Raw genomic sequence first — 25,897 nt, 5'->3', positions numbered from 1 at the left:
CGCTCAGAGGGGCACCTGTTAGAGGTCCCTGGTCCAAACAGCATCCACCTGGCCTCCACAAGGGCCAGGACTTTTATGGCCGTGGCCCTCATTTGGTGGACCAGGCTTCCTAAGAAAGTTAGGGCCCTGTGAGACTTACTGGATTTTTGAAGGGCCTGCAAAACAGCTCTGTTCACCCAGGCATTTCCCCCTGGCCAGCTGGAGTGATTGTATGTATTCTATCTAGTGCCTTAGCCTCTCATGGGTGTGGTGGGAGGTGGGTGAGTTTGTCGCCATCTGTTTTATTTGAATTATTTGGAATTGTCTACGGAGTTGTATTGTGTTTTAAATTGGTGTGGTATTTTGTTGGGTGGTTGTTATACACCACCCTGAGCCCTTCAGGAAAGGGTGAGTTACAAATGTCAATAAATAAACAAATAATTTAAGAAACATTGGGCAGACCTGTTCATCTACCCAGCCTCCAAGCAGCTGCGATTCACAAGGACACTTCCCTATAAATAAAAGGGGGGAACCTCATGCACGCAGGAAATCAGGGAAAACAAACTTTATGAAACTAAGTGCTCTAACTGGGGGTGCGGAGAGAGAGGAAGACAGGAAAAATAAAATATCTCCTGCCTGTTTGTGTTTGCACAGCCAAGCAGGAGATGTCTTGAAGACAACTTGTGTGGAAAAAAGTCCACATCCTCATGACTTTAAAATAAGGCTTGGGCAAAAATAAAATGTCCTGAGGACGTCTTGGTGAAAAAGTTGTGTGGATTTCCTCCCCAAGACGACTTTCCTCCCCCCCCCCTCCTACAGGACATCTTATTTGTGCTATGCAGAGAGGGTCAATCAGTGGATAAATCAATGACATATTTGCATTATGAGGTAATCCGAACCCACTGGAGTTTAAAATCACTACTCACTTCTAGATATACAATTAGGAGTGTTACTTAGTTCTTTTTAAGTGAAATGGTTTCAAATAAGCAACTATAAGACATTATTCTATCTTCAATGAAGAAATAAGTGCTGCGTGTTAAATATAGGGATTTTCTATTTCAGATCCTATCCATACAACCGTATGCATCAATTAATACTTATAAAATCTCCCAGGTTGCAGACATGTGAAGACAAATAACATAGAAGTTCAGATCATTTATTACCTGATTACCATGCAACTACTCGAGAAGACAAGGTTATACCGGGCAGGGCTTACTACTGAATTTTGGAGCCCAAACAGCTGATAAGACAACTAACTTAAAGATCACTCCCTGAATTTCTGCTACATGATGCACACATACAGAATCACTAACTCCTGTAGTTCAAAGATAAGAAACTCTCACATAAATTAGTAGCAGAGGCTAAAGATCTTGTGTAGCAGTTGTGACTTCAAACTTCCTGCTCATAGGTTACTTCATAGCAAAACGAATTCCTCAAAATAAGATAGAGCGACCCTTCTGGAAAAGCCGTTTGAAATCGATCCTGATCGCCAAAGCTAGTTTATATAGTTAGCTCCTGACTAGGTCAGAAAAAGTATCATTTTTCTCCTGTCAATCCATGTAATGCTGACAGTTAGGTGCCAATCCATTTATTGCTCACTTTGATCCTTTGGAGATCTAATGAGTGAAGCTCACAGATTCTGTTCACCTACCCCAGCACCTCCTCAATTCTCTTGCACAGTCTGCCTTGCTGCCCTCTGAATCAGCCAAGCCAATTAAAGAAACAAAGGCACGCAAATCTAACATAGCCTACAAAGACTCTGTGAAACTGTCTCAGCAAACTGAACTCCAAAGATGAAAAGAGAACACAACCATGTTCTTGTTTCAAACTGCTTGTTCAATAAGTGTTTCAGATATGAGTCAGTAGAAATATTATGGCAGAATGGCATTTTGACTATATTAACACCTGCTTTTAAGCTTTCATTCAATTCATGTACAAAAACTGGCTTCTCTATGAGCCAGACCCCATTAATCCCCAAACGGCTGAAGATGACAATCTACAAATACAGGACTCCTTTTTCATCAGTGCTATCTTTGTTTGTACAAGCAAAGCAAAATAAATACTTTTATGAGAGATTGTAAGACACACAATGCCTGTTAAAGTTAATGAAAAAAATAACACTATGTTTTTATAAAGCTCTGTAAAACTTAATTCTTCAGATTTGGACCAGTTCCATGAAACATCTTGACATTACTAGATCTATAACTTCATGGTTAAAGCCCCTGCATGAGTATTTTTCTTTGTGTACAGTTACTTTGTGCAATATAAGTTTGCAGACACAGTACCTAATTCCTTTGTCATTGGCTTTTTGAAAGTTAAAAATGGAGGCTTTGGGTGCCTGCTTTGTGGTGTACTCAAAGCAGAGGGAAAATGGAGCCCAGGGCGAAATCTGAGTTTTTAGCCCACCCCTGTATGGGTGGCCACCCTCCCCCACCACAACCAAAGAACAATTTTTTGCACCAGGTCATAGCAAACATTATAGAACATGCCCCAATTCACAACAATGGTCCATGCCAAGCAGCAATATAAAATGTTGGCAACATTTTCAAAATACTTTCAAAATGTTTAACAACTTTGTCATGTGACTTAAAATGCTTTCAGAATGTTTTATTACTGCTGTGAAAATGTTTTATGGTGTTATATCCAGCACCCCCAATTGCCCCCCAGCATTGGAATCACAGCACAAAGCCAGGAAGGAAAGGAGGGAGGGAAAGGACAGGGCCAAATTTCAAGTCATGATTTACATAGTAGTTGTACACTTTGAATTTTAATGTTGACAATATAAGTACTTACTAACATGAACTCACAGGCTCAAAAAGGTTGGGGAACTCTGTTTTGACCGTCAGTGGCAATACTGAGTACTAGATGTACAGATTTGCTACAAACCGATTCACTGGGGAAAAGGGCAGGGGCACCAAGCAGAGAATGCTTGGGAGTGCTGCCAGGGTTCTCTGGGCTCCCGGGGCCAGAGGGATCAGGACTTGCAAGACTCCCCTTCACATCCATATCTGGGATTGCTGGAGTGGGGGGAGGGCAGGAGGGCTCATTTGCCCAGGGAGGGTTGCTGGGGTGGGGGGAGGGCTGGAAGGCCTCTGCCAGTCCCCTGCAGGCCTGGGTGGCACCCCTGCGTCCCACTTACTTTAGGCAGCTGTGGTCCTGGGCAGCCTGGCAGGCCTGGCAGACCGGGCCAAGGGGCGCCGGGCAGTGGCCCCGCAAGGCTGCTCCTTCAGCAGAGGCTCTGCTGGCTGAAGGAGCAGTCTGGCAGGGGCAAGGCCCAGCTGAGGGGGGAAGGTGGACAGATGTGTAGGCGATTTTCTGCCCCCCACGTGTCCCAAAGGTGGCCTACCCGGGGCATTTGTCCCCAGGGTGCCCATTGAAGCTACACCTCTGACTCAAAGCCTAGAAGTAGTCCAGTCAGATTTTTCACTTTTTTCTTCCAACACCACACTACCATGCCATATTGCAGTCCTTTAGAAAAATACCATGTGGTGGAAGGACTGTTCTTATAGAAACACAAGTGCAAACTACCCAAAGGCATATACAAATAGCAATGTAGTTCTTTGAATAATGAACTGAAAAATTTACCAGAGCCCCTGTAGAGGTGTTGGCATTCAGAGTAGACGGTACTGATCTTTACAGGCCAAACATCTGACTCAATATATAGCAGTTTCATGTATTCATGAACACTTCATGAAGCTTGCCCTATGATTAATCTATGAATAGTTCATGAAGCTTGCTGTATGATTATTCTGTTTTTAAATAAAGTCAGACCACTGGCTCATTCTTTTGAACCAACAGTCTAACATATTAAAACATAGATTAATCATATGGCAAGCTTCATAAAGTGTTTATGAATATCACCTTCATACCCTGTGCCATTTTGAAGAGATCTATACATAGCAAAATTGAAAAAAATTAGAACAATATCTGATGTGTAAATATTTATGTCTTAAATTCCACCGTTAAACTAAGATTCTAGGAAAATCCTAGTTAAAAATGGTTCCAAGTGAGCTTTCTTCTGAACAATTTCACTGGGATACTAAAAAAACTTAATGCAGAGGTGCAGATGAAGTTGATAGTAGTATAACGTTCTGAAGTTAACCTTAGCCAATTTTATATTTGCTCAATTCACCAAATCTACATGATGCAGATAACAGGTATTTGTACTAGCATAAGTTTGCAAACAAATAGATAAAGCTTACCAGACAACAAAACACAATTATGCATGCTGCCACCGTATACACACATATCTCTCAGTGTACCAGCAGAAACTCTGGTATGTTCTATAGTGAGGCTGGTTAAAGTCATCATGGGAATATTTTACTTTGAAAGACTGTATGTAGACAAAAGAGAGGTAATATATAGTGATTCTCAGAGCCAGGGCACACATAATGCCACTGTAGTTTAAAATACATTATACAGTGTGCAGACTAAGTAGGTTCTTGAAACAGTGACCTTCTTCTGTAAAAACAGACAGGATATTTATGAGCCATTGTATATAAGTACATTTACAATTCAAAATAAACTGATTCCAAATGGCTACCCATCTATTTACAAAGCACAATTCAATGTGCTGGTTCTTATCTTTAAGGCCCATAATAACTTGGGGCAAGGGTATCTGAAGAACTGTCTCCTTCCATACTATCCATGCCAGTTTAAGATTTGCTTTTCAAGTCCTGTTCCAGCACCACCCAGTGCCATAGCTGAGGGCTATGGTGATTAGGGTCAAGGCATTTTCTGTGGTGGCACCTCACTTTTGGAATGACCTCCACGTGAGCTCACTAGGCACCGATGGTACTTTCTCTTAGGCATTTTATCCAGATTTATCAGCTTTCTAACAGTCTGCTGAGTTTTATGGATGATTGTTATGCTGCTCATAGCCAATGCATATGTTGTTTTAATGGCTAGTAAGTTTAATCATAAGCATCCTTGAGCAAGTTTTTGAAGCAATGAAATATAAATATAATAAATAAATATCCTCAACTCAAACGAGGGGGGGGGGGGGTCCAAACAAGCAAATGCAGATATTCATTCCTGCTTAAAAGAAAGTATCAGCTAGTGTCAAAGTAACTAACCTACCCAGAGATGTCAGAGTAGTCCATTATGGCAACATATTATCTCTGTGCAAAGTGCTCAATTTTTACTAGTAACCATATAATTTGTACATCACAGATCACACTTAGGCATCGTTCAGTCCCTACTGCCAGCCCATCTCTGTAAACCACAGCTCACATTCAAGTTACGAAGACAATTGTTGTATGAAACTCCGATATTATGCAATATAACCAGAAGACAGAGAAGTCACACCAGTCTTTTGAGATGTTATTTGTCCAAAAATTTAAATAATGGAAATCACATTGCTTGTGGTGTAAGATACAGTTTACCCAACTTGTATGACTTCTGCTACTATCTTTCAGATTCAGGCTTCATTACATTTGCAGTGTGTGTTAGTCATCCTTAGAAAATAAAGTAGTAAGATCTTGATGATAGTATTAAATAGATTTCAAACTAACAGTGTAACATGCTTGGTTTGGTTTCATTTCTTATTTTATTTATTTATTTAATTTAATATACCGCCCCATCCCCGGAGGGCTCTGGGCGGTGTACAACATAAAATCACATAAAATCATCATAAATAACCATAATTACAGTAAAAACAGCAGTTATTATCCCAAGACGGCGTCCCACCTGAACCTAATCCTCCTAGGAGCATGGTGGCGAACCTTTGGCACTCCAGATGTTATGGACTACAATTCCCATCAGCCCCTGCCAGCATGGCCAAGCCATGCTGGCAGGGTGTGAATCCCTGGAGTGCCAAAGGTTCGCCACCATTGTCCTAGGAGGAGGAAAGAGGGGGTAGTGGGTCTTGATGTTATTAGGGACCCATAAATTCCAATAGTGGGTCCCACTGATGTTAAGGACCCCTAACCTGGGTCCTTAATTTACACCACTGTTAAAGTGGAGATAGAGATGATTAACTGCTGAAGCCACCTGATCCTAACTCTTAGGTTTATTAAGAAGGAGGTTTATTAAGAAGCAGAGAACATAGAATTACCACCAACACAATCACAAAGCGGTTTAAACAAAACAGCACATACGCAGGTATGTTTCATTTTGTTCTCTTGTAGATACATGTCCTAAAGGACTGTTCAGCATAGAATCATATTCTGTTGAAAATTCTGCATTCTGCATTCATTGTAACTGTGAGTGCAGAGGTATCTTAATTGTCAAGAGCGTATTCTGTGTACTTTCCTCCATCAGCTGCCATTTTGATAGTACTCATTATACTACTGTAGTGGGGTTTTGATTTTTCAAACACTGCTCCAGTTTGGGAGCAAAGGTGAAAAAAATCCATGAGGAAGCAACAGCAGGCTAGTTCTGGATCTCTACATCTTATGGTATGTCCTTAATTAAAATGGAGTTTTGTTGCTGTCAGTCAGCCAAAAAGTTTAGTGCTGTAACTGAGGCAAATTCTGATCAAGAGTCCTTATAAATATTAGTCCACAGGTATGTCCAGATAGATATTCATGTTCTTTCAGAGTGAACACATAAACCTACTTCATACAGAATCAGGCCAATGGTCTGTTGAATTCAGTGCTGCCTACTCAAGCCAGTGGCTGTCCAAGGTCTCAGGGAGTAGTCTTTCGCACGAACTACTACCCGATCATTCTAATTGGAGTGAACTTCAAAATTTCTGCATGCCAAAGAGACACTGTACCACTGAGTCACAGCCCCTCCCCAACAAAGATTTACATTTGTTAGGTACACAGAGACAGCCACCAACAAAATAAAATAGGTAGGAATCTCTGGATTGTCGAAGGCTTTCACGGCCAGAATCACTGGGGTGCTGTCTGGTTTCCGGGCTGTATGGATGTGTTCTAGCAGCATTCTCTCCTGACGTTTCACCTGCATCTGTGGCTGGCATCTTCAGAGGATCTTTAGAGGATCTCAGATCCTCTGAAGATGCCAGCCACAGATGCAGGCAAAAAGTCAGGAGAGAATGCTGCTAGAACACAGCCATATAGCCCGGAAACCAGACAGCACCCCAATCTCTGGATTTTTAACGGCTTCTATTTTTTAATTATAGTAACCCTATGTAATTTCTCTGCTATAATTAGTGAATTTGCTGTGGGGAAAAAAAATCTTCAAAAGCAAAGACAAGCTGCCACTTTTTATCTTTTATCTTGAATGCAACCCACGCATTTTGAGGCTTCAAAGTAGATAAATTTCAGTTTTGAGGCTTCAAAGTAGATAAATTCAATCCCTGATAAATATTGAAATCTTATATTTTCTTGGACATCCATCTACTACTCAATCATGACTAAATGTGGCTAAAGTAGCAACCTTAACCAGCATGCTGCATTTATTGCTGTGGGCCTAGAATCAGAGATCCCCAGGTTCAAATGTTACATGAAACCTCACTGGGTGTTCGTGGGCCAGTCACATATTTCCAGCCTAACCTACCTGACAGAGTTGTTTTGAGGATAAAATGGATGAGAGGGGAACAATGTAAGCTGTTTTAAGAACATAAGAACTAGCCTGCTGGATCAGACCAGAGTCCATCTAGTCCAGCACTCTGCTACTCGCAGTGGCCCACCAGGTGCCTTTGGGAGCTCATGTGCAGGATGTGAAAGCAATGGCCTTCTGCTGCTGCTGCTCCTGAGCACCTGGTCTGCTAAGGCATTTGCAATCTGAGATCAAGGAGGATCAAGATTGGTAGCCATAGATCAACTTCTCCTCCACAAATCTGTCCAAGCCCCTTTTAAAGCTATCCAGGTTAGTGGCCATCACCACCTCCTGTGGCAGCATATTCCAAACACCAATCACACTTTGTGTGAAGAAGTGTTTCCTTTTATTAGTCCTAATTCTTCCCCCCAGCATTTTCAATGAATGCCCCCTGGTTCTAGTATTGTGAGAAAGAGAGAAAAATTTCTCTCTGTCAACATTTTCTACCCCATGCATAATTTTATAGACTTCAATCATATCCCCCCTCAGACGTCTCTTCTCCAAACTAAAGAGTCCCAAACCCTGTAGCCTCTCCTCATAAGGAAGGTGCTCCAATCCTTTGATCATCCTCGTTGCCCTTCTCTGTACTTTTTCTATTGCTTCGATATCCTTTTTGAGATGTGGTGACCAGAACTGAACACAGTACTCTAAGTGCAGTCGTACCACGGCTTTATATAAGGGCATGACAATCCTTGCAGTTTTATTATCAACTCTTTTCCTAATTATCCCCAGCATAGAGTTTGCCTTTTTCACAGCTGCCATACATTGAGTTGACATAAACAATAACCTGAACAACAGTTTGCTTACACATACCCTTACCTGCCCCCAAACGTCAGCCCATACATAAGAGTTTGTTATTAACTTGCAAACTTATATGTTAAAGATATTTCTATTCACATGTTAGAGTTCCAGGATTAGAATTCAGCTTTGCTGTATATTTGCCTGGTGCTACAAATAATTGTGTATTAGAATTAAAATTGATGCAAAATATAACAAAGGACAAATATATTGATTTAGAAGACAATACATGGTGGTTTACAAATCAGTCTCAAGGTCATAGTGAAATTCCTTCTCAGTAGCACCACAGTATTGAATTTTGCCATCTGTTATTACAGAATATATAAGTAATATTCATCTAAAAATATAGAAAGCAGCAAGCACTTCACAAGCAATAAAACTGTTCAGAAAGTAAATGAATACACAATTTTGATAATATGCTAGCATAACTACAAGCCCAGATGCAATATACATTATTTTCACAAGTGCTGAATAATAAAAAAAACCAGCCACTCATCCTTTCCCCATTCATAAATCAACAGTTGGAACTGTCTGTATTACTGGGTCTTGGACAATATATAGCATACATGGGCATCCCAAGATCTTCAGAATAATATATTGATTTGGATCATCCCTACTACTACTGGAAGAGACAATTTGAACATATTATCTTAAACTACTGATTTTATGTGCCAAATATGTTAAAAAGGCATTTCCCACAAGCCATCATGTCATGGCATGCATGCTGCTTACTCATCTACAATACAAAGGGGTCGGAATGTGCATGCTCCCAGAGGAATGCTGCATTCAGGAGTTGCCATAGGAGAAAGGTTCAGTGCAATGCCTAATCATTTGTTGGAGTTGGAACACATTTGTCCAAAGAGGAAAGAGGAGCAGGCAGAGGTTCTCAGCATCACTTGAGTCACAGCAAAGGCTATACCTGGATTTTAGGGAATTTTACTTCATGAGAACATGTTTTGAAGGGTCCTTCAACTCAAAAAGGAGGATTAGATTTGATCAAAGTAAGAAACATTTAAATAGTAGGGATGCAAAGACTATTAGTGGGTGAATGGAAACATTTTCGGCAATGTTCTAAAGCATTGTGTGGCTTCCCACTAAGCTGCTAATAGGGCTAGTCTAGTTTACATTATTATCTCTTAACTTTCTATTTATCTGGTTTCTTAAAGTCTAGACATTCCAGCCATTGAAAAAATTACACATATGCTATACTTCCTTCTCCTATTCCTTTCTCCATAGCTTTGGTTCAAATGTCCTTTGCGATCAAAGTTTCAGTCCCACCAGACAATATCCCTGTGTCAATTTATGCTAAAAATAATTGCAATTTTTGGACTATTTTCAGCTTCTGCATGTTCTTACCATAGCAGAGGAAATTAAATACTTGACTCTTTAGACATAACTCTCACTCAAGTATTATCGAGCAACATGAATGCACTCTAAGGGGGAGGGAGTTGCTAACATCCGAAAAGCTCTTTCCTAAAATAACAATCTTTCAGTTCTCTGTATTACACAACTTCCTTTTACAAAAGAACAGAGCATCTAATTTTTTTTTAAAGCTTGTCTTCCCCTTTCAAGCCATCATTGCCCGTGAACAAGAAAGCCTTCCACATTGTTAACACTTTGTAAGATATTTAGTTACAACAGAAAGCAAATATCCTCAATGTCAAGACTTTCACTGCAGAATTTTCAGAAAAATCTGTACTGCAGTCTTTGGATGCCTCTGCTTTCTCCCCTCCCATACAGTTCAGAATCATCAAAAGTGAACATAAAGTTCTATTCATCATCTCATGCTGCTGCCAGAAGCTGCTTTGAATGCTGTGCTAACTTTTTCACAAAAGCAGTCTTTAAAAATGCCTCCAGTCATACCTTCTTTAGATTCCTCTGCTTCGGAGCTCATGGTATCAGACTAAATCTCTGGAGATTACCCCTGACGTGCAAGTCTGAGAAGCAGCAAAGTCAACTTCTCTAAAAAAAAAAAAAAGGAGGGGGGACGGTTGGGACTGTAAGAGGAAAAGTTTGGTGAAGTCAACGAATCATAGTTCAGCTGTGCTAAAAGATTCCACCCCTTTCTGAACAGCATCTGAGCAACCGTCAGGGAAGAAACACCTTTACAGGCACCCATTTTATTTCACAGATATGCCTTTTATTCCCTTATTTTAGCCCTTGGAGAGTTTCACTTATTACAGCCTGTTGACAGCAGAAAACTGAAATGAAAAGGAGTTCAGGTTGAATGCAGCAGGGAAAAGTTACCAAGTTTTAATATCTCATTAGGAGGCAGCATGGACCCATCTCATCTCACATGACATATTTTCAGCCTAAAATAGTATTTTCCAGTTGCCAGGAATTAGCTGTGTAGCCAGTGAGACCAGACTGCTTTGCAAACAAAGAAGAAGAATATAAAATAACTGAAGGGATAGAGGAATCAGAATATTTTAACAAATTCTTTGTATCTTTGTTTTTTTCTGTTTAATATTCTTATGTTTTAATATTCTTATGCTATTTAAAAGCAAGATAAATGCATTTAAAAACATTAAGATCATTTAAAACATTTTTTAAAATGTTAAAAATATTAAATCTTCTAACTTTATGGCACCGGGAAAGTAGTATCTGGGAGGAGGGTAGGCTAGATTGATGAAAAACTGAGTATCCAACTCAACAATATGCCTGGAGCTGTCATATAGGTCCTGCAGAACCACATCAGGTCCTGCAAGGCTCTGGCCTTGATTGAGGCAAGCTAGAACTCTTTTGGGCCAGGGATCATCAGTAAATTTTCATTTGCAGAGCATAATGCTCTTCAGGGAATGTATTGGGAGAGGTGCTCCTGTAGTTAGGTTGGCCCCTGACCATTTAGGGCTTTAAAGGTAAGTACCAGAACCTTGAACAAGGATCCGGAACCAATGGAGCAGGTGAAACACCAGTTGAACCGGTGCCCGCCACAGAGGCCTGGTCAGGACCTGTGCTGCTGCGTTCTGCACCAGCTGGAGCCTCTGGAGAAGGCCCAAGGATAGCCCTGTGTACAATCAGTTGCAATAATATAGTGCAGAGGTGACCACTGCAATGGAACACTGTGGCAAGGTGTGTTTGGGACAGGTAAGGTGCCAATTGTCTCACCTGGCATAGATTATGAAATGCCAGGCAAGTTACCTGTGTAATGTGAGCCTCCATTGTCAGAGTGGTATCAAGGAGCACCCCCAAACTCCTGACTATAGGTGCAGGGTTCAACTGCAGTGTTCAGCTCGCAAAAACCTTATAGCTAAGAGGTGAATTACTACCATTTTGAAACCTTGTGGGTAAGTTAGCTGCCAAATTACCCTGAATAATTGCACTGGGTGTGCAATGTTTGCCGTGAAGTATTCTCTTTTCGTGGTCTTCACTACCATTTCATAGGCTTTCATAGGTGTCCTATACGATAGTTGTACCACCTCATCATAAGTTCTCAGCTAAACTTGCTCTAGCCATCTTAGCTCCTATTTCTTCCTCTGCATCTCTGGGGTATACTGCAGAACCAGTTTGGAACAGAAGTAAAGAGGGCGTCGGGGCATGATCACTTTGATGGCTTCAGAGAGCTAGTCATGTCAGTTCTCTATCAGCACATTGAGTCAGTCACTGGAAGGCATTGTGTCCTGCAGAGCATTTTTGGAATCCAATAGGATCAATGAGTCTCCAAGGGCAAGCATAAATCAGCTTTCTGCCTACATGAGAAGGGCTTGGGATGCCTAGATGGGCCTTCAGGGTATCATGGTCTGACCATGGCACTTGAATTATATTGATCAAAGTTATTTCCAGCCCCATCCCAAATATTAAAAAAAAATATTGCTGGGAAAACCCCATGAGAGGCTGCCATAAGACAGTTGCAAGTTGGCAGCCCTTTATTATTTATTATTTGTGCATCTCTTCCATTTAATGCCTACATCTCTAACTATGAAACCAGGTCTTACTGTAATTTTCCTCCATGAGTATAACAGATTTTGCTTCCATACACCTAGAAGTAAAGCAAAGGGCATCAGGGCATGATCACTTGTCACTGATTTTTCTCCTGACTCTCCAGCAAAAAGCAGTGGGAGATGAAATTAGATTGCAGAAGCTGGCCACCCTATTCTAGAAGAGTAGTCATAGTGTTGCAACTTCTCAGCATATACCACAATAGACTGCTACTGCATTTAAAAAACTGGCAAATTATGCATGGAATCAGCCTACCCCAGTGCCTAATCACTGTTTCTTATTTTGCAATGACCTTTTTTTGTGAGGAACACAGGATTCAACAATAATATTGTGTTAACCCTTCACTGTTATATGAGTAACACACCCAATTCTCTCTATAATTCTTTTCCTTTTCTAACAGTTTCTGCTTGCGTTGAGGAACCTTTTTAGATTTACTCTCTCCACCAGTCAATTCTGTTAATGCCGGAAGCTGAATGATGTCTGCAGGAACATATTCCATTTCAGGCTTTTTTACTTGATCTGGTTGTTCAAAGAGAAAGGAGCTTTTAAGACTCCCAATTCATAGAAGCCATTTTTCAGTCCATGTCCATTGCTGATCTATCTTTGTGAAAAACAAAGGTGGCTTTTAAAGTAGTTTCATCACATTGCTGCAATCTATTGCTGCAGAAGGTTGATTTACAGTTGTGTTCTGACTTGTCTTCACTTCAGAATGCTAGTGACATTTCAACATCCCCTTCAAAGCTTCTACATTTTGAAAGCCCATTGGCCACTGGCATAATATGAGGTTCCTGATTAGCACAGGATCAAAAGCCAACTTCAACTGTGGTTTCAGATTATGGGGATTATGAGAATCCTGATTAGCCCTTATCACTGTAAAAACTGCTGCTAAACAAACAGATAGCCATGATTAAAATCTGAAGTATGTTTTGAGGGAGATGGAGCCATTCTTCAAAAAGGGATAGGGAGGAAGGAAGAGATCTGACAGCCAACCAGATTGTATAACCAGCTTTCCTCCCTGGAAGGTTTATTATTAAAAGTTCCTTACTAAGTTTGTAACGTGGAACTGTAAAAATTCCCCACCCCAAAGGCAGGAAGCATCAATATACTCATGTTGCTAAGTTGTTGTCTCAGTTCTTCAGCATATAAAGTAAAACATTTTAGTCAACACAATCACATCAGTTCATAACAATTGAAAAGCTATTATTAATTTGAAAACATATCACCACTTCTATAAACATACAAAAAGTGAATTATGCTACACATGAATAACGAGGTGTTATTTAAACCTGGATAGTCCAGACTATCCAGTCTCATCAGATCATGGAAGCTAAATAGGGTCAGCCCTGATCAGTATTTAGAAGGAAGACCACCAGAGAATATCAGGATCCTGACACAAAGGGAGACAATGGCAAACCACCTGTGAACATCTCTTGCCTTGAAAACCCTACCGGGCTGCCGCAGGTCAGCAGTAATTTGATGGCAAAAAGGAAAAGAAAAAAGAACTCAGTGGTTTTCAAGCCCCTCAGTATGGTGGTCCACAAGGCCAATTTTACTAATTATGGTGACCCATACAGGGCTGGCCCAAAGTTTGTTTGTTTTAATGCCATAGGCAAACTGTAACTTTGGCACCATCTGGTCTAGCATTCAATTTTCTACAGTGGCCAAGAAGATGTTTTTGAGAAACCAACAAACAATGCAGAAAGGGCATTGCTGCCCCGAATATGAATCTCAAACAACCGGCAATCTGAAGTACGCAGCCTTGCACATGGACTGCATCAAATTATGCACTGAAATTGGGTCTTCTAGAAGTCACATAATGATTTTCCTACAGAGATATTATCCTACGTACAGGAGAATATATACCTATCCTGCAGTCAAATGTCATGTTTTGCTTACTTTAATGATACTGCACATTCAGCCTGCAGGTGTTGAGCAATGTCATACTAGATACAATAAAAATAAGATAAAAATAGTTAATTTAAATAGCCAACCAATTATTGAACTTGAGATCCTTTGAATTTGATTACATGAGCAAAATATTTGGTTACAGCCAATAAAACTCCTAAATCCATGACTCCTATGTTTTGCTTAATGTGATAGCACCACTGGTTGCATTTATAACACATGACAGCATAACATCTTTTCTCTACAAAGTAGAAATGTCAGTGAGATAAAATGTCAGTAAGATAAAAGCTGTGAAAGTACCCCTAATTCACACCTAAACATAGAAGACAGACCTTTCACCACTTTACCATGTATCTGGGGGCAGATACTACCCAGCAGCTATTTGCTCAAATCTGTTCAAATCTGAGTAGCTTTACCTACCTTCATAGTGGTTGAAGTACAGATTTGAGTGGCTGTATTGTGATAAGCAGAAATATTTACTGATTGTCTGAATAGTAAAATTAAGAGGTAGGATGTTGTGGGTTTTCTGGGTTGTATGGCAGTGTTCCAGTAGTATTTTCTCCTGATGTTTTGCCTGCATCTGTGGCTGCCACAGATGCAGGCAAAACATCAGGCGAAAATACTACTGGAACATGGCCATACAACCCAGAAAACCCACAACATCCTAGTCATTCCAGACATGAAAGCCTTCGACAATAAATTAAGAGGTCTCCATAACAGCAACCAAGTCCAACCATTAAGCATGTCACATGTGTGAAGGAGGGGTTATAGCAAAGTTTTGTCTTCATCTAAATGGATAGTTCACAAGGCTCTCCTTGGGTTCAAGTCCCTCAGATTGGGGGCTTCCCTCTGTCATGTTCTCCTCCTTTACCAGGTAGGCCAGAACCAGAGTTTGAGGAGGCATCCTCAGGGGGCATTAGGTTAAAGAGATGAATGAAGACAGCAGATGACAGCAAAGAAGGTTGGCAGCAAGAGGTTTGGTACAGGACATGTCCATCAGCAGATAGAGGGTAGTTAGGCACTGCAGCGGGTTGCTGAAGGGGCAGCACCAAGACAGCCCATGCATGCACATGCCTCTTTTTCTACCCCTCTGGTTTTTCCATATTCCACTGAACAGCTCCCACCTTCTCTCCCACCTTTTCCCCCCTTCTTCCAGCTCCTACCATACATTTCCTAGTTGCTGGATGGCTTCCCCCCCTCATCAGTGGCATAGCACCAACGGGGCCAGGTGGGGTAGGTGCGATGCCCCGGGTGGAGCAGCGGAGGGGGCATGGTGGACAGCACCATGGCAGGGGTGCAGGGTGCGCGCGTGCCCCAGGCACAGTTTTCCCTCACTCTACCTCTGCCCCTTATTATTGTTGCAAAGATAAGAAGAGGCAAAAATGTGAGAAACTGGCAAGGAGGAAGAGAAAATAGAGCAACTGAAAGGGCAGGGTGACCATTAGAAAAAGCTGGCCTGTTACCCACTTTCAAAGGCTTTGCAACCCATTTTGGGGTCCCAACCTACAGGCTGAAAAACACTAAGTTAGAACATCTAGGTCCTATTAGGTTAAACTCTTACCATTTCCATTTTCCTTCCAGTATTTGGTAAATGTTTAAAATGATAGTTATATAATTAATGGTGCCTCAGAACTAATAGGACCCAATCCCAAATGCCTGATTTGGCACATCACTCAGGCTATCAGATTTAAAAGCTCTCAGCAGCATACAAGCACAGCTATTTTGCAGGCATTATATTTGTCCTCAGGACTCCACTTTTCTCTGAAACAAACCAGATTATTCCAGCACATGCAGCAAAATGTATTCACAGTGCAAACAAAGATAACAGAAGACTAAACAGCAAATAGAATATATTTGGTCAAAACAGAAATGAAGGTGTCATTTTGTCTTTTCTCTAGACATTTGGTTTCACAAGTTCACATAGCTAAAGCTGCCTTACAGTTTGTATTTTAGGACAATCATGTCCCCCCCTTAGCCTCCTCTTTTCCAGAATGAATATTCCCAAGTTCCTCAGCCCTTCCTCATAGTATTTGGTCTCCAGGCTCCTGATCACCCTCATCATTCTCCTCTGCACCCACTCAATTCTGTTGACATCCTTTTGAAATGGGGTTCTGGAACTTGACCCAGTACCCAGGTGCAGTCTGACTAATGTAGTGTACAGGGGGACTATGACACCTTAATTTGGACATTATGCCTCTGTTAATACCCCAGTTGTTGTAGCTGATGACATCTCTAGATGCTGGTGGCCATAATGAAAGGCCATCATGAGGCCTCTTCCCCAATGTAGTAAGTATAAGAAAGAGGGAGGAAGAAGGTAGGGATATCTTGTTCCAGTTACATCATAGGGCCATGATGGCGAACCTTTGGCACTCCAGATGTTATGGACTACAATTCCCATCAGCCCCTACCACCATTGCCAATTGGCCATGCTAGAAGGGGCTGATGGGAATTGTAGTCCATAACATCTGGAGTGCCAAAGGTTCGCCACCACTGTCATAGGATGACAACAGAGTTTAGCCTCAGATACAAACCAGGCCCACTATAAAAGAGATCCAGCAGACATGCCCTAAATGCATCAAGTTTTGTGCAGATCTGTTCCAAATAGGATGCCAGCCTAGGTGGGGTCTGGGGATCCCCTGAAATTACAGCTCACCTCCAGGCTTCAAAAATCACTTCCTTTGGAGAAAATGGATGCTTTGGAGGGTGAACTCTATGGCACTGCATCCCACTATGGTCCCTGCCCTCCCCAGGCTCCATCCCCAAATTCCCAGGAGTTTCCTAATCTGGATCTGGCAACCCTAGTGCTGAGCACGATCCACACATTTATTGACAGAAGAAGGCAGTATTACTGCTCATAGGAGCAGTGCTTATCCTCTGTGAATAGTATGTGATACTTTGTAAGTATTTGAATGTTTTAATTAAGTTCCACATATTTAATTTATCTAAGACACCTTGTAAATTGCATGATCACCCATCCTAAATTCCAGTGCAATTCTTTGAACAGCTTTATCATTTCAAGAGTGTTTTCCATGGCTGTTTGGATAACTGATACAGCATTATATCAGTTTCTATTGATATCAGTGGATGATGCTCATCCCCCAGTCACAGACACACAGATTGAAGTAAGCTCTACATTGTTTGCATTTCCCAATTTAGCACTCTGTAAAACTATTATCCAGTATTATGTCAGCTGATCCTTGGTGGTAGAAAAACACTATCAGCACTAGAAGTAAATAATCTAGGCATGGACAAATAGGCTTCAAAACAAGGAGGCAATGTATATTTAGAGTGGGGAAGAAGTAGCAATCCTTTGATATAACTTTAGTTTATAAAGTAATCAGTTACACTTTAAGGCAAAGGTTCCTACATTCGAAAATAAAGAGTTTACATTTTCCCCTTTCATTCTGAATGATGGAGTCATTCAGGGAAAAAACGGTATTTCACACTTAATCCACATTTTGTGTCAAGAAGTACCTATTGTGTGTCTTACTGTACTTGTTAGCTTTTGAGTAACTTAAGTAAAATGTTTGCTCTCAATGTGAAGTCGTGCCCACGACGCCGCAAGGAAGAGACGAGACGCGGAGATATCATCTGGTGGAGAGAGCCAGTAGCAGGTAGCGCGGGATCCCGTGATCCTGGCAACTCTGCCGTGTGCTCGTCCCTTGCACCTTTTATTAGGGTTTCACTAGGGGCGTGTAAAGGGGTCGGACAGGCGGGAGAGCGGGAGGTCGGGAGATCGGGAGAACGGGAGATCATCATGTGATGTATGATCTCATCGGGCTGCTATGTGCAGGAGGAAGCATCTACGTCTGGGTAATCCTCACCTAAGGGCAGGGGCCCTTTTGTCCCTTTGTATGGGACACCTGGTGACCGCGAGTCAGGCAGTTCATGACCCGTGACTCACGGGGGAGCGGGGGTTGGGGGAGCGTGTGCGCCCAGAAGGCCGTAGCTGGCACCGGCATTCCAGGCGCTCTATCTACGGTTCTGCTGGGTTCGCGGGCTCACCCCTACACAATGTACCCGCATAGAAACTTGTTCTCTATGCTCTGTGGAAAAAGATTGCCTTTAGAATACACAAGAGGGGATTTGTATGACTAAGTGGGGAGGAAAATCCCATCTACTCTGCTGTCACTAGAGTCTGAAGAATATTTGAAGAAACATCTGTTCCCTGCCCATAGTCCCATTGCGAAGGATTTTTTAAAATTCACAAAGTAGCAGCCAGGCAGATGCTATACTTAATGGATCCCATGCTTGCACAAGGAGAATGCACTCACAGTGATGGATCTTTCTCCACTGTTTACTTCCCATACTAGCTTCACATTTGGATTTGTAGCAAGTAGGAGTGTGGATGGTTAGGTCCACCTTTCATGGAGACAGATATCCACAGTCATACAGGATCCTGAAATAGGATTCCCAGTTCGGGGTTGAAAAATATCTGGAGATTTCGAGTGTAAAAAATGGAGTTTGTGGAGGGGAGGGGCTTCAGCAGAGTGTAATGTTATAGAGACCATCCTCCAAGAATTTTCTCCAGAGGAATTGATCTTGGTAGTCAGAAAATCAATTGTAATAGAAGAAGATCTCCAGGTGCTACCTGGAGGGTGTCAACCAGAGGTGGGATTCAGCCAGTTCGCACCGGTTCAGCAGAACCGGTAGCTAAATTAGAGTTGGTTCGCTGAACTGGCTGCATCCTACCACCCCAGGGAAGGAAAAGCGAGTGAACTGTTAGAGCCCCGGAGAAGCCTGGAGCCGAGGCACCAGGCTTCTACGGGGCTCTAACAGCCCCCTCTTTCCCGCTGGCCTGGTGGGAAGAGAGGGGCCATTCAAAGCCATGCAGAAGGCTGCTGCCTAGGCACCAGGCTTCTGCGGAGCTTTGAACAGTCCCTCTCTTCCCGCCCGGGCCGTGGGAGCGAGGGGGCTGTTAGAGCCCCACAGAAGCCTGCTGCATAGGCAGCAGCCTTCTGCGTGGCTTTGAATGGCCCCTCACTTCCTGCCCCAGAAGCTGGAGCGAGGGGGCTGTTAGAGGACCACAGAAGCCTGCTGTCGAAGCAGTAGCCTTCTGCGGGGTTTTGAACAGTCCCTCTCTTCCCACCATGGCAGCGGGAGTGAGGGGGCTGTTAGAGCTCCAGAGAAGCCTGCTGCTTTGGCAGCCGGCTTCTGCAGGGCTTTGAATGGCCCCTCGCTTCCTGCCCTGGCCGTGAAAGCTAGGGGGCCATTAGAGCTCCAGAGAAACCTGGAGCCGAGGCACCATGCTTCTCCAGGGCTTTGAAAGGCCATTTGCTTCCAGCCCTGGGGCCTTTCAGACCCCCGGGGAAGCCTTGCAGTGGAAAAAGGTAAAAGGCGGATCCTGGCAGTGATAGAAGCCTGGCCCCTTCCACAGCAGCCAGGTTAAGTGTGAGGCCGGGAAGGGGGGCAGCGGGAGGGGGGAAATCTACCAAACTGGTAGATAAATAGAATCCCACTGGTGTCACCCCTAGCTGGAAAATATATTAGCATCAATGTATTGTCGAAGGCTTTCACGGCCGGAATCACTTGGGTGCTGTGTGGTTTCCGGGCTGTATGGTCGTGTTCTAGCAGCATTCTCTCCTGACGTTTCGCCTGCATCTGTGGCTGGCATCTTCAGAGGATCATTAGCATCATCTAAAAGGTCGGTGTTTACTAGGGAAATAACACCTTCAGGAAGAGAAATGAAGTACAAAATAAGCTAAGACATGAAAACCCATATTCCAGCTTATCCATATTTATTCCTTGGTTGAGAGCCACGGCTTTATGCCATATATGTCACAGCATGCATCCTAGGAGTGTTTGGTTTTCCTTACAACTGGTAACTGGGGCACTTCCTAAGAGCAGAATGTATTTTACAGGGAATTGCCCTGTCAAGAGGCCCACAGATTTCCTATTGCAGCTTTCCCCCTTCTCATGGGGTTGCATGAGCAAATCATAAGTTTTTCGTGTTAGTTTGGCACATAGTTGTTTCATTTCTGAAAATAAATAATCAAAGCTGTTTTTCTTCAACAACCACTTTCACTGAATCATTAATTTGGATCTAGTTTGCTGGAGTCTTCCACTTTTTTTATGCTAACCTCTGTATACCAACTTTTATACATAATGGTTGTAGTAAAATGATGTTACTCTTGATATACATGTGACTTGTTGGCAACTGGGAGATCACTGCAGTGAGTTTAGAAGGGATAGTCAACTTACTTCTGTTTTCCTATCACAGTGTGGTTTGGAGAAAAGTCCTCAAAACTTCCTCACCCCTCCAAGTCCAAGTTAAGTTCAGCAGTTAGGTATGTGTGTTGTACTATTCAGCCTTGTAAAGTGGGAAGCCCTAGCAATAGATATGGTATGCAGTAAGCTTAGGGCTTTAGGTTTATGAGGGGCCTCTAACCACAAAAATTACTAAATTACCATTTTTAATAACGTTTGATGTAGTCTAGGCCCCAGCATGCCTTAATCTGGTCCTGGTCTGGGATGGAAGTCACCCCAGTTCTGCCCCCTACACCATTTTTAAGCTTTGTTTCAAGAGAAAAAAGTAGCAGGTGACCTCTTTCCTATTCTAAAAGATCGGGGTTTATCAAATGATCAGTTTAGGGTGATCAGAAATTATCTCCTTTGGCCTCCTCCGCCCCAGCTTTTGTGAAAAAGAGGCAAATGTGTCACTGGCATTTTCTCCCAAACCCTTCCTCCCATATTCAAGTTAATAATACCATTCTACGGCAATTAAACTAATGCCACAACTTGTCTTCTTAGCATATACTTCACAATGCCAAACAAACATGAGTTAATTTTCATAAGGAATACCATTCCTTGAAAATATAAGGAATTTATAAGATAAGAACCCACAAAATCTATTTTACAGAACTTCATTTGCTGCAGCGAGACATTACAAAGTGGATGTTTTGCCTCATAATATTTACAAATATCTGAATTTCTTTTCTCCAGGGCTGGGGGCAAGGACGTAGGTAAGGGGGGACTCACAGATTCAACCCCCCCCTTACATGTCTGGCTTGCTTGAGCGCCCCCTGCCCCTCTGCAGGGCGGGGCTCTGCCCCTGACAACCCCCACCTGGATATGGGACTCCGTCCCCCCTGCACGTCGGAAAGGCGCTCTGGCTCAGAAAGGCGCAGGCTGGCACACAGAGGCATCCTATGGAAAGGCTCGCAGTGGAGGATCGGGGCGGTCTGTTTGGGAAAAGGCTATCTGGAGGGGCAGCTGATGTGGGGCTGGCCCACCCCTCTTCCCAGGGGCACAATCCAGGGCCCCAAAGCACTTTGCCCGGGCCCCACCCCGCGATCCTGTGGGCACCCTTACTGCCGAGGAGGCTTCCCCGGAGACATGGGAGGGGGCAGCTGCTTACTTCCAGGTAGGCGCCAACAGCAGTGGATCTTGCTTGGCGGGCTGGATAACTTACTCGCCCGGAGCGCAGGTGCCCACTCCCCCTGTGCCAGGACAAGCAACCCCCCCCCCCCCGCTCCCAGAGGTGGAACGAAACAGAATGGAACTCCCATGCTGGGAAAGCGAAAATGGCCAGCCCGGGAGGGAGCAGGAGGAGGAAGCGGGCTCGGCAGGCCCTGGCAGGCAGCTGCCATCCAGGCCCCACAGGAACCCCTTCCCCTGCTAGACCAGCAGGTGGCGCTACTGCTGAGTCTCACAACAACCCTGCCAAGTAGACCAAGCTGCAAAGGAAAGCCCAAGAGCACCAGTGGCGGAGCGGGGAGTGGCAGTCGGTTACTTTGTTGGCCCCAGGGAGAGAAATCCCTGGATATTTGGGAGAGGAGTTTGGGAAAGGGGGAGGGTACTGAGAAAGGTAGAATAGCCACCCTCCAGGGTTGCAAGTGCTAGAGATTTTGGGGGTGGAGCCAGGAGAGGGCAGGCTCTGGAACGGAGGGATCTCAGAAGGCCAGGATACCCCCAGAAGGGTGGGTGTGAGCATGGCCCTGCCCCCTGAGCCCCACCCCCGAACCCACCCCATAAAATATCTAAACCTACGTCACTGGCTGGAGGTGACCATGGTGCCTGGAAATTTCATTGTGGTACACAGTGGTCCTTTCTGTACAAGTCACCTAAAATCAGTGACGGGATTCAAATAATTTAACAGCCAGTTCCGAACTTCCAGTGGTGGGATTCAAATAATTTAATGACCAGTTTGCTGCCCTAATGACCGTTTTAAGTATAGAAAAAGACATACTGAAAGGTAGTTTATTTCATATAGTTAATACTTAAATAAGTACAAAAAAGAGGTGCACAAAACTAGATTGTTATAAGAACGTTTTAAAATATTCATGAAAAAACCTGCTTGAAAAACACAGGTCCTCATGATTTTTGCACTAAATCATCCCAAAACCACCAGCACATTATAACTCCAGCCATCAGCCACATGCCTGAACACAACAATCATACATCCCAGTGGCGCAAAAATCTGCTTGAAAAACATGGATCCTCGTGGATCCACTTGGCTGGCCATTTTCGCTTTCCCAGCATGGATTTTTCCACTTGGTCACCCCAAAATCACCTGCACATCACAGCTCATACCCCTAGACGCATGTCTGAATACAATAATCCTGCATCCCATGCTCTGTGCCACCACAGTGGCACAGAAATGCAGTTAAAACACATAGATCCTCATGGATCCTCCTGATTTTTGCACTTGGTCACCCCAAAATCACCAGCACATCGCAGCCCCTGGCAATGTGCCTGAACCCAACGATCACACATCCCATGCTCTGTGGCACAGCAGTGGTGCAAAAACCTGCTTGGAAAACACAGATCCTCGTGAATCCTCATGATTTTTGAACTCTCAAAATCACCACCTCTCAGAACAATGCCAGCTGAGCTAGTTGGAAGGGAGGGAGGCAAGGGGAGGCTAGGAGTTGGGGAAATGGGGTGGCGGGGGAAGGGAAGGCTTCTACCAGCCCCCCCCCCCAGGGCCTAGCTAGCTTTTTGGGGTGGTTGGCTGGAGAGGGAAGGCTTCTGCTGGCCTCCCCCCAAGGGCCCAGCTGGCCTTTTGGGATGGTTGTGGGGAGAGGAAAGGGTTCTGCCCAGCCACCAACTGCCTGGGTTGTTCCACACACACCCCCACTCTCCCTCACTTTTGGAGGATCTGCTTCAGTTACAGGTAGCAAGCTCCACTTTCCAGGCTTGCCTACATCTCTCCCTTAAAGCTCTTAAAGGGAAAGGTCATCTTAAGAGGAAAAGTTCTCTTAGGGCGTTTCTGCACAGCGAATTCCAGCTGAGCTCGACTTGTGTCCAGCTCGGGTTGTCCGCACTGGCATACATGTCGACGCAAGTCTGACTCTCCTTCGACTCGCCTAAGCCGGGTTTTCTCGATCCGCGCGGTGACCTAGTACTTTCTGGGTGAACTCGTGTCCAGCTCAACTTGCGTGGACTGTGCTGAGCTCGACTCGCCCCTCCAGCCAATCGTGTTGTTTCTGTCTCTGCCCAATCAGGGCTTAGTTTCCCTTGAACCAATCACAGCGCGCTTTTGGCCAGCCGATCATAATCGACCATTGTGTGCAGGCACACAGCTGGAAACTCACAGCGCCCGAAAAGCATTTGCTGGATTGAAACGAAGCAGGGGACTGTAACTTGTGACAGCTTGTTCTGTGGTTTGTTGGTTCAAACAGAAATCTCTGGAAGAGGGAATGCCTATATTAAATGATGAATTGGTGTTTTAATTCCAATTAGGCACCGCTGCCAGTCTTCCACACTCACTTTCTCACCGCACTTTCTCACTGGCAAATGAGTCCTGTCTCTTTAGTTTATTGCTGGAATGCTGGGTACAGATTACAGCAATTTGAGTCGATAGCGAATCAAAACATGCTTTCGTGTCACATTAATTCCCATTCTTAAAAGATTAAAGTGTGTGCGCATGGTACAGAGACTTGGGGGGGGGGGGCTGCTGTTTGGCTGTTGTTTCCCATTCAGACAACAGCATCCTTCCCGAAAGGTGGAAGGAGAGGACACCAAGGAAAGTGGTTGCAGAACCACCCAGAATGGCTGGAGGATGATTACTCCAGAAGGAAGGGAGGGAGGGAGGGAGAGGTATGAAAGGGTATCACAAGGTGGCAAAGAGCCCCTCCAATTCAGGATCCACGATGGTTCACCAGCCTGTTTGTGTAGAAGCACGTAAAGTAGCGACTTCGCGACGGTGTCATAAACTTCCTCCGACCTTGCGACACGCACAGAACAAAAGGATTTTCAAGTTTCCCGTCATGGGAAAGGGAACCAATCGGGGCAGAGGGGTGGATGACGCACAGAGTCGACCCCACCCACTGAGCTCAGGTAAGGAGAGCCGAGCATGGCAATGTGCGGATTAACCAACTTTTCGTGGCAGCCCGAGCTTGGTCGCTGTGAGGACAGACAGCCGAGTTGAATTCATGAAGAAAAATCAGGCGGACACAAGTCGAGCTCAACAGAATGTGATGGGGAATTGCCCTTAAAGGGAAAGGTCATCTTAAGAGGAAAAGTTCTCTTAAAGGGAAAGGTGCTTTCCCTTTAAGAGCTTGGGTTTTAAGGGAGGGGCAGAGAGGCCAGGCTGGTAACAATCGGTTCTGCGAACTAGAAAAAAATTAGCTACAGGTTCCAGCGAACCATCTGGATCCCACCTCTGCCTAAAATGTTTGCAAACGTTTTTGATTCCCCCTCCCTTTACCACAATGTTTGTCCACACTCACGCCCTTGAAACAATTCATGGTCACTGTGAAGTGTTTTTTTCCACTTTTTTTGTTATTTGTAGAATTGATGCTTCATTGCTTCAATGCTACCTAGCTGAATTTCTCTGTAGCTATGTATATTCAATGGTTCAAAGATTTAACCTCCCCCCCCCCCAAAGGGGGCCCCGGGAGGAACTGCAGGATCAATATTGTATCAATGTCCACAGTATCAATATTGACGAGGAGGTCCTGGTGGAACTTCTTGTACTAGTTGGAGGTTTTTTGTTCAAACATAATTTTTTTTGGGGGGAAGGGAGTTGCTACTTACAGAATATTCAGTCTAGACAATGGCCTTATGCTCCAGTGGTCTTTTTCATTCCACCTTTTACATTCCAGAATGAAAGTTGCCCAGTTAACAGCTTTCACAATATGCTAAAACTGGCAAGTACATTTACTCTTCCAAACTAGTTCCAAAACCTGTTATGGAAAAACCTACACAACTAGCTATAAAAGGAAAAGCCTATTTGCATTGTCATCTAATCAGCTGTTTATTCTTGAAGTAACATGAACTACACCTACCACAAACAAAATGCTTGCCACCTGTTTCTGTAATGCAAATTGAACTATACCTTCCCCTCTCCATTTGAATAGCACATCAATTCTAATTTCTTCAGCTTGCAAAAAAAAAACATTGGTCCACAAGCTAACCAACAAAAATATACAACTATATACCTCACCAGACACACAACACTTTTCCCTGAACTCCTTTCCAACTATTTAGCTAAGGCAAATACTCTTTATGAGAAACCCCTTCTCCATTAATTCAACTGGAAACCTAGGCATTTACAACTCAGTTCACTGTTTCTAAAGAGGACAATTGATTACAAAGAATCATTCACCTAAGACAGGGGTAGGGAACCTGCGGCTCTCCAGATGTTCAGGAACTACAATTCCCATCAGCCCCTACCAGCATGGCCAATTGGCCATGCTGACAGAGGCTGATGGGAATTGTAGTTCCTGAACATCTGGAGAGCCGCAGGTTCCCTACCCCTGAAGATCTTCCATTGGCCTTCATTGGCTGAAGGGGAGTTGAATCCTGGGCTTCCTGGCTGCAATAT

The 25,897-nt window shown here is 43.6% G+C and overlaps 1 protein-coding gene across 5 annotated transcripts in view; it reads right to left on the bottom strand.

The window, feature by feature from the left end:
• The window catches only part of TNFAIP8 (TNF alpha induced protein 8), a 34,620-nt gene that overhangs the window by 3,558 nt on the left and 5,165 nt on the right, over window positions 1-25,897 (bottom strand). For 2 of the 5 annotated variants that reach the window (XM_048504281.1, XM_048504282.1), the window contains exon 2: window positions 10,147-10,245. The exons of 2 other annotated variants lie outside the window; for them this stretch is intronic. In XM_048504281.1, the coding sequence (XP_048360238.1) occupies window positions 10,147-10,177 (31 nt within the window). In that variant the 5' untranslated portion in view covers window positions 10,178-10,245. Of the gene's footprint in view, window positions 1-10,146; window positions 10,265-25,897 lie in introns of those variants that run through there. One more of the 5 variants, XM_048504280.1, reaches the window with a different exon arrangement.

The sequence above is a fragment of the Sphaerodactylus townsendi genome, linkage group LG07 (genome assembly GCF_021028975.2).
Source record: "Sphaerodactylus townsendi isolate TG3544 linkage group LG07, MPM_Stown_v2.3, whole genome shotgun sequence".
Lineage (NCBI taxonomy): Eukaryota > Metazoa > Chordata > Lepidosauria > Squamata > Sphaerodactylidae > Sphaerodactylus > Sphaerodactylus townsendi.
This window is presented reverse-complemented; position numbering and strand designations above follow the sequence as displayed.